At 38.4% G+C, this 13,596-nt stretch overlaps 1 protein-coding gene across 1 annotated transcript in view; it reads left to right on the top strand.

The window, feature by feature from the left end:
• Window positions 1-13,329, top strand: part of LOC146600355 (gamma-aminobutyric acid receptor subunit pi-like) — a 42,237-nt gene extending 28,908 nt beyond the window's left edge. Inside the window, exons 8-10 of the mRNA XM_085325740.1 lie at window positions 5,668-5,820; window positions 6,822-7,015; window positions 12,724-13,329. Of these exons, the coding sequence (XP_085181866.1) occupies window positions 5,668-5,820; window positions 6,822-7,015; window positions 12,724-13,035 (659 nt within the window). The 3' untranslated portion in view covers window positions 13,036-13,329. The remainder of the gene's footprint in view (window positions 1-5,667; window positions 5,821-6,821; window positions 7,016-12,723) is intronic.
• Window positions 13,330-13,596: the final 267 nt, after the last annotated feature.

The following is a 13,596-nucleotide window of genomic DNA, read 5'->3' as shown; positions in this document are numbered from 1 at the left end:
CAATCTCAGAAGGATGTTCAGTATAAACTTACTTGGTGACTCTTTGATCAGCCTCACCTAAGATTCAAGCAGCTGCATATGTCTGTCACCATGTTATGTGCAACTTACCTATCTGAGCTCTTAGTTTTATTACTCTAATCACTCTGTTTAAGCAATGTTTTCCACTTGAGTTAAATTTTAAAACTTTCCAWCGCTAATTCTTCTGTAGTTCTTCACAATATTTATTGAACTAACAGAACATGAGAACRGTTTTGGAAGACTCAGATAAAATGTTATAGTAACATAAAAACATGGATATGCAGTGAAGATGATGAATATCAAGACATAAGAAAGTGGCYTTTGTTTGTTAACTTCTGGTATGTTCTTTGTAGTGTAGACAGAAATACAAACACATATAAAACTTTCTTCAGCATAATTGTTTTTGAAAGTCTTTTTTATGGGTAAGGTCGATGGACAAATGAATCTCTACTGATATACCACATAGAATGGTTTATTTCATTCTTAGATTTCAATCTCATTTTTTTGTGAAGTGTTTTCATGAGGATGAATCACATCTTTCCTCTCACAGAGAGGAGTATGTCATGATCTTTCATTGTCCTTAGTTCCCCTATGAAGAAAAATAACTAGAACTGGAGATGAAGTAGTTTACAAGATTTACAAGTTTACTGTGAAGACCATAAGATGACAACAATTGTTTTTTGAGGGACAGACAAAGAAGGAGCTGTAATAACTTATTACTTATGTATTTACACCCTATACATCCTACGTCAGTCAGAGAAGTTGCATTGATTTCCACAACTCGTCTGTGGGGGAAAAGTGGGAGTCATTCCTAACGCATATGTCCATCCTAAACAAGCTATGAAAAATGTGCATACYGAAAACATCATTTTCAGCACATAGTTAGGACAGTAAAATTCTGTTTAAATCTTTACTGTGCCCTTAAGAAGTACAAAGAGAGAAGAAAATGTTGCATTGGTAGAGTTACACTGATGCCCTTGTGTGAGATGTACATCACACGTTTTAGCTGGCACCCAAGGGGTTAGCATGCATATTTAATGATAGAGAAGAATGTACTCTTTGTGCCWGAGTGCACACCTCTGTGCAGGATACCAAAGTGCTTCTTACGTAAACAGGAATGTGTAGCATTTTCTTATTACAGCAGAGTTGATCAAAAAGTCCACAGGAAATAAGTGTGGCAGAAATGCTCCTGTCCCATATCAGGAGTGGCAATTAGRAAGGAAATGCAGGCAGCTGACAGAGTTTATAGAATATCACTCCTTCCTTCAGCCACCTCTGCTGGGACCATCAGTTGGACAGAGGGAGCAGGAAAGAGCAGAGGTGCTGCATTCCCCTATCAGTCTAGAGTAGACACTACAAAAAAGTGATTTTGGCATAATCAAATAATGGATTATGTGAGGTGATAAGGAAACCTACGTGTTTAGCTTTGTATCTGTTCTCTTGAGGTGCTGTGATAGTCATTTTGATCAAAACCATTGTTATCATAGTACTTGCTGTATGATAGTCAGGTGGGCAGTGCTGTAAATTAGAATGTCACTTTGGAAGCCAAAGTCAAAGGCCAGATTTCAAAGGTAAGCTATAAAGAGGTATAAACTAGCTTTTCTTGCATTCTCTCAGACCTTAGACATCCTCAGYTGCTAGGAAAAGAAGTCTATACTAGTGTAACTTTTATGCCACTAAAATGAAAATAGTTAGATGAACCAGCTGAAATTTTATTTCCTTCACCTCCTTCCGCTTTCCAGGGTATTTGTTTTTTAAAGCAGTGGAGAGAGCTAGAGTAAGTATAGAGGCTATAATCTGCTCTTCAGATTTGTATTTCTTATACAAGATAGAGCCACTGTCTGGTTTTGTACTTCTGTACTATAGTAAGGTCTGTAAGCCAAGTCACTTTTTCTTTAATGTTCTTTCAGTGTGGAGTAACCGAAGCAGAATTACCTCACACTGGACAAGTTAAGAGTGTGTATTCATTTGAGTTCAGCTCCTACTTGACAACCTGCTAAAACGCAGTAATTTGATTGTTTTATAAGCCCTAAAACTATGCCTTTGCTGCATTAGCTATTTGCACAGAGATTATTTGCATCACATTTACTAAATTTAAATCAGAGCAGTCACAGACTGAGGTGGCATACACATGGCCCAGAAGCTTTAATCTCRCTTTGACCCTTCAGAAGTGTTTTTTCACTTTAGTGCAAAGATCTTGTTGTGAGAATTTCGCTTTTGATCTGACCATCCTGACTGATGGCATCACAGTCTTGGATCTGCAAGTCAAAGGCAGGAAGGTGAGATCATTGTACATCCTCTACTGTCTCATATGCATCTGCTGTAATAGTGGTAGGGAATCTGTCACTTTTTAAAAACTGAGCTTCTGGTAAGCTCTAAGCATAGATGAGAAAAGCACCAATAGTTCCCTAACTTTATTTATTGTTCCATTGCTCATTTCTTTAATGTACTAAGTGTCCATAGCATACTTTTTCCTGTCTTCTCCTTCCTTCAGTTTATTACAGGAGCTCAAATGAATTCCATATAGGGTTGCCTCAAAATTTCCATTATAAAAGCTCTTCTGAACTCTTTAGAGAAATGTTAATGCCACTATTATTGTGTCCATGATGCATCTTTGGAGCTTGGCAAGCAGAAAGCCTTAAGGTTAGAGAAATGCCTTTCTTCATTCACTGACAAACTACTCAGTTATAGGCTGTTGCATATCTCTCTCTGTTCTTTGCATTGCTTCAGAAATTTATGGCCTTGAGAAAAATAACACCAATGAACACAGGAACGTTCAAAAGGCTTGTCTATACTGGGAAATTACAGCAGAATGGCAATGTGTGTCTTTCAAGTTTAATATTTTTGAACTAACTTCCCATATACACATTAACTCTTATACTAAGATGAACTGAAATATAGTTGCAGGGCGTTTAGGGAAAGAGGATATTGCTGTATGACTATTCTGTATTAGCTTATTTCAGGATTTTCCTTCTTGTAGACAAGCTCTAAGGATGAACCAAAGGAACCTCTAGGTGCTTGTAGTCCAATCTTTGCACCCCCTTTCCTGGATACATGGCACCACATCCTTTGCTAGGATCAGCGTGAAAGGCAAGTGACTTTTGGGAAGAATTTAGAGTGCCCTCGACCCTCTTGCAGCATCCTGCTGAGGGTTTGCACCCTCTCCACTCTCCGGTGAACTCTGGATTGACGTCCATCCCTCACACAGGGAGGCTGCACCATTGGCCTTGGCGTTCCAGCTGCATTGCGCTGCTGTACCAATGGTTTGGAGAACAAACTCTGTACAGGGAATCTTGTACTTCTGCTTAAAATAATCTCCATTTAGGTTTTTAATTAAATAGCAGACTGCAAGATTGCAAGCAAAATTAAAATTCTTAACAGTTTCAAATGCTTGTTCTCATACATTAGGAAGCAGCAAATCTACAATTGCTTGTCCAACCTTAATTTCCATGAATGAGCTTTATGCTATAGACTTTTTATCGTACAATCTCTCAGTATTTTTTCCTAGTACCAATGCTTGATTTAGTGCAAGGATAGATGCAAATAGAGGCAGAATTAACATGGCACAGTCGGCTATGATTTTTGTTCTTCCTAACTTTTGARTGCCTTACTTTGGTCTGCTCTACACTTCAAAATAATTTTGGTGGGCAAAATGAATTTTAATGGTAAAACTGACAGGTAAAAACCACAGTTCTGATAGTTACACTAATTTAATGTTTCTCTTCTCATGTAATATTGATAATAACAGTATAAATCATCTTTGAACCACCTGTCTCATGGAGAGAACTAAAGTCTGCTGTCCATCTGTGGATCCTTTCTTCTGGCAGCTGGAAGCTTGAAGAATTCATTATGCTGAAGTTAAGAAAAACCCTGAATACAATGTATTTGTTGTACTTTCAGGGGACGAAGAACTTGCTAAAAAAAGGACTACTTAATCTAGTAGTGAAAAGACACGGTCAACGTGTCAGATTAAGACGAGAAACTAGGCAAACGTTTAACTGGCAGAATGATTTTAATCATTGTGACAGGTTACTGAGAGAAATAGTGGATGCTATATGTATTGGTATCTTCAGATTAAGTGTAGATGCCTGTGAAAGATGAACTTTAATCCAAGGATAGAGACTGAGTTAAAAGGTAACTGGAGAAGTGTAATGGCCTGCGATTAGGGTCAGACTAGGTGATCTAGTAATCCCTTCTGGTTTTAAGAATTCTATGAGATTTTATTGTTTTCTGGATGAAATTTAAACAATATTTTTGATACCTGAAATTTACCTATCCGTTTTCTAGCCTGGGAGCATTAAAGCATTTCTTGGCATCCATTAGTTACACTTCAAGCTTTTAAGAGTACTCTTGTTTGACTTCATGTCTCAAAGCGCACCTGAGGGATGCGCAAATAGCTTGCTCAGGTACATACTGTTGTTACTAAAGTGCATTTACAGTCCTACAGTTCAGTTCTGACTCACAACATGCAGCACTAGAAACAAACATATGTCCTGAAGATCATCRTTTGTTGTATAAAAATAGATGAAGCTAAAGCCACTTGACCACAATATATACAACTATTATTCTTTCACTGGTATTCTGGGACAAGTACTAATCAAAGAATTTTGTTACAAGCTGTAACACTTAATTTTGAACTTTGATCTTCTAGATAAGAAGTCTACTCTGCAAATTAAGTTAATTAAAAAAAAAAAAAAGCAAACTTTTGCATTACTTTGATCCACTGGACAGGTAACAGTTTCATATCTTACACTGCAGTTGCCTAAACATAGCCAAATTTTGCTTAGTTAGTGAGCTGAAAGGCAAATTCAGGCTTTGCTTATCCATGTGCTAAGCCCTTAGAAAACCCAGATGTGTTCTTGATGATGTGGGCCAAAACTTTCAGAGTCTGGAAAGAAACCATTTAGGCCACAACAGTAACACTGCTCAGAATAACACCAACACTGCAATGCACTAATGTAAAGAAAAAATGGGCAGGGAAGATGCAAAGACATGGCTTGTTTTTAAGTGGAATATGAGGGTTAGCTCAGCAGTATCMGAGAAAATATCTTTTGTTTATATCTTGAGCAGTAGTAAATCAAAGGAAAAGCAAAATAAACCAGATATGTGCGGCAATTAGAGATACGGAGCCATGCCAACTTCATAAAAATTATGATAGTCGTTATGTTAGTTTATATAGTAGTTCATTGTGGTAGTTCTTATGAATAGCTGTGGCTAAACGCGTACATAAATTCAAATTCTTCTCCTTACCTAATATTACGTGATTAAATATCCTTTCCATGCACTGGTGGATTTATTTCTTCCTTTACTAATTCCTGATGAATTCCCAGATCAAGACATCTTTAATGAAGCTCTATATATGAAGAGGTTGAGTGTTACGTATTTGATTTTCTTCATTTATAGAGTCTTCATGTTGGAATTTTTCAGCACTGTGTTTATTTTTTTTTTCCGAGCTTGTTTGTTAAACTTTTACTGCATAGTAATGCAAAATGGAAAATAAACACATTTCTGATATTGTTCARGAATGAATAAAGAGAAACAAAAATAAGGTGGGTTGATAATTTAAAGATTTTTCTTTCTAAAAGGCACTACCAAGTGTCACTTTTCTAATCAGTCCTCTCCATACTTTATTTCATTCTCTTTCCACAGGGCGTTATCCAAAACTAGTGTTTTATTTTGAACTCAAGAGAAACATCTTCTATTTCATACTAGAGACATATGTACCATCAATCCTACTGGTTGTGCTCTCCTGGGTATCATTTTGGATAAGTCAGTCGTCAGTTCCGGCCAGAATCTGCATAGGTGAGAAGCCAATAAAAGAAMACGAAACCAACATTGAAACATTAGGATGCGTTCTTTATTGCACATATATGGTATCTATTTCAGAAAAAGGCAGACACTTCTGTGTCTTATAGAATTACTTTTGTGGTTTGCTTTCTGCAGTACGTCATGCAGATTCCCCTTAGCGCCTGCTATTCATAAACAAAGAAAACGTCCTCGGGAGCAGTAGGAGACCTGGAGGCATGGCAGGCTGTGGGAAGTCGTTCTGGAAATCATCTCAAAATATTGAAGCGCATGTCATGGACAGACAGAATTATGAGSCATTTGTGAGGATGAATAATACCTGCTAATTAGCATATGAATAATAAGAAAATTATAAGAGATTAAGTGTAATTAATTTTAAATAAAGGGAATTCTGAGTAGAGAACGCAGATCAGTTCTGATCAGACAGCAGGTAGAGTAGGAAAAACACTTCTATAGAATAGGTAAGAAAGAAAAAATTTCACATCAAATGAGGCCAGTGGGTAGCTATAATGAGCAAACTGATAGCAGCGTTCCTGACTTTCCTTGTCTGTCTCAGCTGTAACTTCTTCCTTCTGTAGTTATGAGCAATGCTACAAGTTCTTACAAAGAACTTGTGCTTCTTATATGGGGACGGGTAGTTACTGTTTGATTACAAAAATGTTATCTTTTTACTCTTTTTAATCTAGTCTGAAACTTTTAAAGGGAGAGTTTGCTTAATATTATAACAACAATGCAGTAATAGCAAATATCACGTGGCCTAAAAATCTCTCTCATGTTAATTTCCAGTACTCTCAGCTCATTTTTGGGAGCATTTTCAAACTTGTATCTTCAGAATTACAAATGCATTTAAAAGTTTTATTTCCCAAACATGACATATTAGATACTGTGGCATATTGGAAGTTCACAAAGCTCATCAAAATTATCTTGCAGCTTTTGAGATATAGTTGAGGGCCCCATTGCATTCCTCATTTTATCAGAGTGTATTTTGTGTTCTACAGGTGTCACCACAGTCCTTACTATGACAACGCTTATGATGGGAGCCAGAACTTCACTCCCTAATGCTAATTGCTTTATTAAGGCAATTGATGTGTACCTTGGTATCTGTTTTAGTTTCATCTTTGGAGCGTTGTTGGAATATGCTGTGGCTCATTTCTGCACTCTACATCAACCCACTTTGAAGGAATTTAAAAAGGTATTTTATCATTGTGCTACAGAACAGATTTCAGTGTCTTCTGCTAAAGAGAATGAATCCTCTTACTTAGTACTAATGGTAAATACATTTAAAGAATTTAATATTTTAGAATCAGGAGAGTGAAAACACTATAACTTTGAGGGAAAAAAAATTATATGCCTAGAACTTTTCCAAAAAGGTTAGACATGGCAAACTGAAATGCTCTTCCATAATGATTCTGTTTTCTGGCATGAGCTTTATGGCCATTTATCAAACATCATGTTAGCTATATCACAAAAGTCACAAGCACTTGTCTTCTCCCCGACAAGTGGCATCTTTGCAGTTCAGAAGTCTGACTGCTGTGGTATGGTTTGAGTTTTATTGCAAGACAGAAAAAAAAAAAGATTGTATCTTATTCCATTTATGAAACCTTCTGCACATGCATGGTACATCAGTCAGTGTGCTAGCAGACAGCTTAATGCGTTAGATCTGTCAGGTAGGTGCCTGTAGCCTTCTGCCTTTATCTTCTCTCTCTCAAAAGCTGCAGCTGAAACTCAGATKGACTCACTGTTCTGCACCGTTGTTATAGCAGCACTGTTGCTGCTGTCGTGAGCTAGCCAGAACTGTGGGCTGAAAACTCGCATGATGTGAACCACCTTCTAACTCGCAGATATTGCGAAATATACTTAAAATATGAAAAGGTTCAAATCAACATAKGCATTTCAGGACAGTTTCATGATGAAAGTTTCATCCTCCAATTGCAGTTTTTAGCACCACTTTTGCAGGCACTGAGAAGGAAAGCACAAGAAAATTGGAAGCTGATTGTCTTACAGATTTTAATTATAGAGCCGAGTCTAATATGCATGCTAGAAAAGAAAATTTTAATCAGATTTATGAAATTTCTGAATAATTAGAAAAAAAGTTACTAGTTTTCTCAAAAAGTCTGGAACATGAGAATAACATGAAAAATACAGGAATTTGATTACTATGGGGATAAATAGAAAAAATCTTTAACAATTTGAGCTAAGCTAGAACAGAGTATCACAAATGATTAATCAAAGCTCCTCAGTCAGTTCAAGAAACAGGATACTGAGTTCAAATAGAGAAGCTTAAAAACAACAAAGATCAGCCAAAATTTGTTTGTTTATAGCTACATAGCTTAGCAACTAGCATGGGATTTTGGTGATTTGAAAGCGAGATAAGCTCTATAAATGCACAGGATTATGGGACATTTCTTCAAACAAAGCTCTCGTCAGATCCAGGCATACTAAGAATGGCAGGGACTCGGAAAAAAAAGGACTCAGAGCTGAGCAGTGAGTTTCAAAATACGTCTAACTGGGGAATGTCTAAAAATGGGCCAAACCTGGATCTGGATGTGAATTTGAGTAGGAAATCTGAATGTCGTTTTTCTTGGCATGGAAGCATTCAGGGACTTCTCCCTCGGAGCATACCATGGTGAAGAAAATGGTTTTCGTTTTTCTCATAGACTGGAAGAAAAAAACAGTTTAATGGGAAGTGTTGGGTAAGAAGGTGAAGTGTTTCAGTGTTTGGAGGACTAAGCATCTTCAGATCTGTGAAGGGCCCTTATGACYGCTCTTGCCTTAGCCTATCTGTGCTTCACATTAGCTGCTGTTATCAAGCACAGATACTCGTGCTCGCAGATGAGGGAAAGGCACAGAGCGACAGACGTGAAAACTCATGGACTTGGAAGACATGCGCTGAAGTGGGTGGAGGCACCATCCTAAAACAACGACGGGAAAAAGACTTAGAGCGCGGTTTTATGGTGTACTTGCAACGGAGATCGTGAGTCTATCACTTCGGGCCTGTTTCCAGCCTCCTCTTTTGCTCAGTTCTGGAAATCAGGCAGCAAGTGGGTTCTGACAGACTGAAAACTACTCTAGCAATAAAAAAATTAGTTTTCTCTTAAATCAGCAAGCTAATCCAACTCACTTCTTGGCAGCACCAGCACAAGTATCAGCATAACAGAAAGGTAGTTGGCTGGTCCTAGATCAGCTAAAGATTCCTTAGAGTAGTGAAAATGCCTGTCATGTCCCTTTTTTTTACTGTATCCAGTGAAACAAGCACTGCTTTAACTGAGCAGGGCTCCATGTAGAGCACACCTGACTTGTAGTCCTCATTTCTCACAGTAAAAACCAAAATATTACAAGGCCAGAAACACTAGCTAAAGTCTCATGCCACTGTTCAGCAGGTACTTAACTAATTTCTATGTGAGTACCTTCTCCATGAATTTGTTCCCTTCATTACCATATTCTCTCAAGGACATGAGGTAATTAGAAACCTCACTTCTCAGTTTGTTATTCTCATATGCAAAGCTGACAAAATTTGCACTCAGAATTATGTAAATAAATGTAGAAGGCAAATTGAAACCATTTTGAAAATGTAACCCTCTTGTATGAAAATCAGTTGTACTGCAGTCTGGTTTACCCTTTAAAGCAGTTGGCTRCTGGCATACCAAGTTCTTCTGAGGCCTTTGAGATTTCCAGCTAATAATACAAGCTGGTGAAACAGCTYATCATATCCATGCATCTCCAGTGTCTTGCAAACCAGGACCCACGGAGACAGCTTCAAAGCTAATGACAAAAGCAGAAGAACCACCTGCTGCAAGGGAATTCAGACAAAAAGTACCATTGATGTCAACAGCCCAACAAACTGCCTAAACAGGGAGGTTGCCTCTTCAAAATCCTGAGTTTCTTCCCTTTATATAAGGGCGTGAATTATGTTCTTTTGTGAAATAGAGAAATCCTGCTTGGACTTCATTTGTGAAACCTAAGCTTCCTCCCTTTGGCCAGAGAGAAGAAAAGTTTGCAAACTGAAAAGAAAGTAGTGTAGAAAGACCAGGGCAGTGTTCTGCCTACTTGTCATTTCCGTGCAGGCATCGTGCAGTCTTTACGAACRCTGAAGAAACTCCAGGTATGCCAGGCACTACAGCACTCTTGCTTGATGTTTTTAATCTTGAGTGTCTATAATATTCAGCAGAAGTGACATCTTTCCTAAATTTTGTGGGCTATTGGATGTTAACAGGCACTTCAGTTGGTATAAACAAGAGCCACAGCAGCACRTGCCATGTACAGTGCTTTTCAGCTGATAGACAGTACTGTTCCTGGGTGCTACTGATTTGGTGTCCAAACAGATCCCTTCTTGTTGCCATTCAGCTGCCATTCACACATTGAGAGCCAGCACCCGGAGAAACCTAAATAACATGACATTTAAAATTAGAGCCACGGTTGAACTTACAGCCCAAATTTTAAAATGTAAAGCAGCTTAGTCTTTCATCACATTCAATTCTCCACAACCAACATGGAAAGTCCCTTGATATTCCCAATTTATAAGACTGTAGTTTAGCAAATAGCAGGTACAGTTCTTCTCTGGTACTAATCTTTCTTCTTTTCAAGCAGTGTGATACAGAAATTTTGCTGTAAACATCCCAGTTCTGCTAGAGAGCAATCCCCTGCACCACAGCAGGCAATCAAGTACATATGCGCCATAGGTGATATTTTCCACAGAAGTTATAACTGCTCTTGGGGACTAGAAAGGAGTAAAGGACAACCTAATAAAGCATCAGTGTCCTATGAATTGTTCACATGCAATTGCGTGAAAAGAAAAATGGGACGTACGCGATGTCCTTTCATGCTCTGCAGTAAAACTAATTCTGTACAACTTTTAGCCAGCCCTACCCGAGAGACAAATAGACTCTGACAGTCCTAAATCCTGCCGTTTTTGAAGTATAGATGTTGTTTTGCTCCTTTTTCTAAGAAATGAGAACACTGGGAAAACAATCAGGGTTCTTCTGACAGGTTTCCTCATTAACTTCTGAAGCGCCGAGCGCGTTCGCGAGGCTGCGGCTCTGGGGCTTGGTTCAAAGCGGCGGGCGCGTTGCGGACGAGCCTCCCCCCGCGAGCCTTTTGAAGTGGAAGAGGTGGGTGTTTGTACCGGAGTTAGGCCCCGAGTRAAACTCCAGATTGGAGTTTTGTACTACCCTGGGGATTGTTTAAGATTCCATCTGGAATTTTGTGGATTGATCCTCTGTGCTTTATAAAGTGGTTTTTATCTTGGCCTCTGGTTGCAAAATTTGCAGATACCTGCAGGAGGCTAGATGGAGAATGAACAAGGTTTTGTAGTCAATGTATTCTTGGGATGACACATCGTGTTCAGCAACGTTTATCTCTCTCAAATAAAATATACAAGATCTTTTTTTTTTGACAAATTGGAATGAAAAGCAATAAAAAACATTTTTTTCTAGCTCCATCTGTTCTGCTTCACTGATGTGCAGCAGTCTGAGGACATTGTCCAGGCTCCACTTTAATTTTCAAGGGTATTACTAATATTAGATGAAGAAAGACCCAAGAGCTGTATCATTTACAAGTACTCTGGGCAGAAGAGCAATTCTGTGCTGGCATGGAGATCAGTCAGGTGGCATAATAGGCTTTCCTTGTCTTTAATAGATGTGAGATTTCTAAATGGATGCATGTGTTGACTTTTCTAAAATGCAAAGTTTCTCCTTGTTTACTCGATATCTTCCTATGATGCAAATGGAAGAAGCTAATTGGTCAGAGAAAAGGGATTTTCCATTGTACATTTTGGAAGTAAATTTATACTCTTTTCTTGCTTGTATGCCACTGATTTGGAAGGTGAAAAAAGTATCACAAAAAGCTTCAAGAAAACACGTAGAACTGCCTGAACTAGAACAACCCCTCCTCCTACTATTCAAAGTTAGATTTAGTTTAGATACAAAATTGGAGCCAGACTTTGTGACTTGATCTGCTGATATCTCTGCAATATCCCAAACCAAAGTGAGTACCCCAGAACTTTCAAGAAAGTTTGCATTTAGAAATGGAACTGCGGCTTATGTTTAATCCTGTGTCCTCTGAGCCAGTAACAGACGGGCTTCACTAACTTCAAAGGGTGCAGATTTCATACATGAACTTCATGGCTCTGAGCCATTTCAAATCAAAGAAACAACCCCCCCCCAGAAGGCTTATACAGCATTCTCCAAAGAGCTGTCTTGATGCAGTGAAGCACATAAACATGCGCTTAACCTTAGCATAACTTTGAACTTAGAGCATGGGTTTCCAGACTTGAAACAAAGCACTACAAGCTATTTAGCATTGAATTAGTTGTGGGGCTTGTTTCTCTCTATGATTGTCTTTTTTCATCATTTTATTTATTTATTTTTTTTGAATAAATCAAATTTCACCATGAAGCACAGAGAAGAGAGCAGCCAGCTTTGCAAGAGGAAGGTGCCTTGAATTCTGGGATGCTCAGTCYAGAGCGCAGCCAGCTTGACCCACTGATCTGGCATCTCCCCCAGCTTCTCTATGTCCAGGTTGGGGCTATATTTTATCCACTTTCTAGATGTGGACCTTTACCAGTGTTTCCCTAAGCAGCAGGTAGCTTATTGTTGCACATCTCGTGGATTTACTGCTGTCTTAAGCAAAGCTCAGTGGGCCATTTGTGAACAAATCCAGCTTTGCTTTGCAGTCATAGGAAAGCTTTTGCGGTAAGCTGTTGTACAAGTTGGTGTGTTTTTTCTGTATGTGGAGGCTTTGAAGGCTGAAAGGAGCTGTCTCGTGTGTATGTTCACCCTTAGAATCAAGGAGTGAGCTACAAAAAGACTCATAAGAAAATCCTGTTATTTGCCTCAGTTGTGAAGTAAATAGGCAACGAAACATGCACTTAAGTGCCTGCTGTGCTGTTTTGTTTCCTATCAGGATGAGGATGAAGAGGCTGAGGAAGAGAGGAATGGAGTACTGGCAGCAGTTGCTAACAGTTGCAGTGTCACTGACAACAGGGACAAGATTGATTCAAACAAGAACGGCAAAGCCAGCATCAGCGGGAAAAAGGAGAGAAGTAAACACAGTGGGTGGAGTTCACCAATGTCAGTAATGAAAAGACTTTTCTGTATCTTTGATTGTTTCCATGTTAAAAATCCCTACCACATAGACAACTATGCCAGATTTTCTTTCCCATTATCGTTCATCATAATAAATGTATTTTATTGGGTATATTATCTGTATTTCTAAATATCTTAATTTGTAAAAAAAGTTTAGAAAGTGGATACAGTAAGGGAAGTTGCACTAGAATGAGGAAATTGCAGTAGGATGAAAGGATATGAAAGGACGTCATCTTTTCAAGCATTTCTACCAAGTTTCTTGTTAGCTCACTTTTCCTCTATTAAGTGACTGTCATCCAAAATTGACTTCCCTTTTGGCGTGTTTGACCCTTATTGTACTATCTGTCAAAGGCCAGTAAGTCCTTTTTTATTAATTTAATAGTCAGCTTTGTAAAGTAAGAGTTTTGTTATGCTTGCTTCTGAACTGTGTTGAATACATTTAAAAATAAGGCCAGTGTTGTTTTCCTGCCATGCTTTTAGTATTGCATTCCTTCTAGCTTCGTCAATAATGCATAAGTTTTCCAGATTGTTATGTAAGAAAATGTGTAATTGCAGATCAAAATGGTTTTGCTTAATAGCAAAAAACAGTTTTGCAGTCACAGGCTACCAACACAAACCAAACAACATGGTTGTCTTTGGAAGATCACAAATTTGTATCAAGCCTCTTACCTAAATCCTTATACGGACCTGT

The sequence above is a fragment of the Rhea americana genome, unplaced genomic scaffold (genome assembly GCF_003343005.1).
Source record: "Rhea americana isolate MKP2758 unplaced genomic scaffold, rheAme1 scaffold_122, whole genome shotgun sequence".
NCBI lineage: Eukaryota > Metazoa > Chordata > Aves > Rheiformes > Rheidae > Rhea > Rhea americana.
This window is presented reverse-complemented; position numbering and strand designations above follow the sequence as displayed.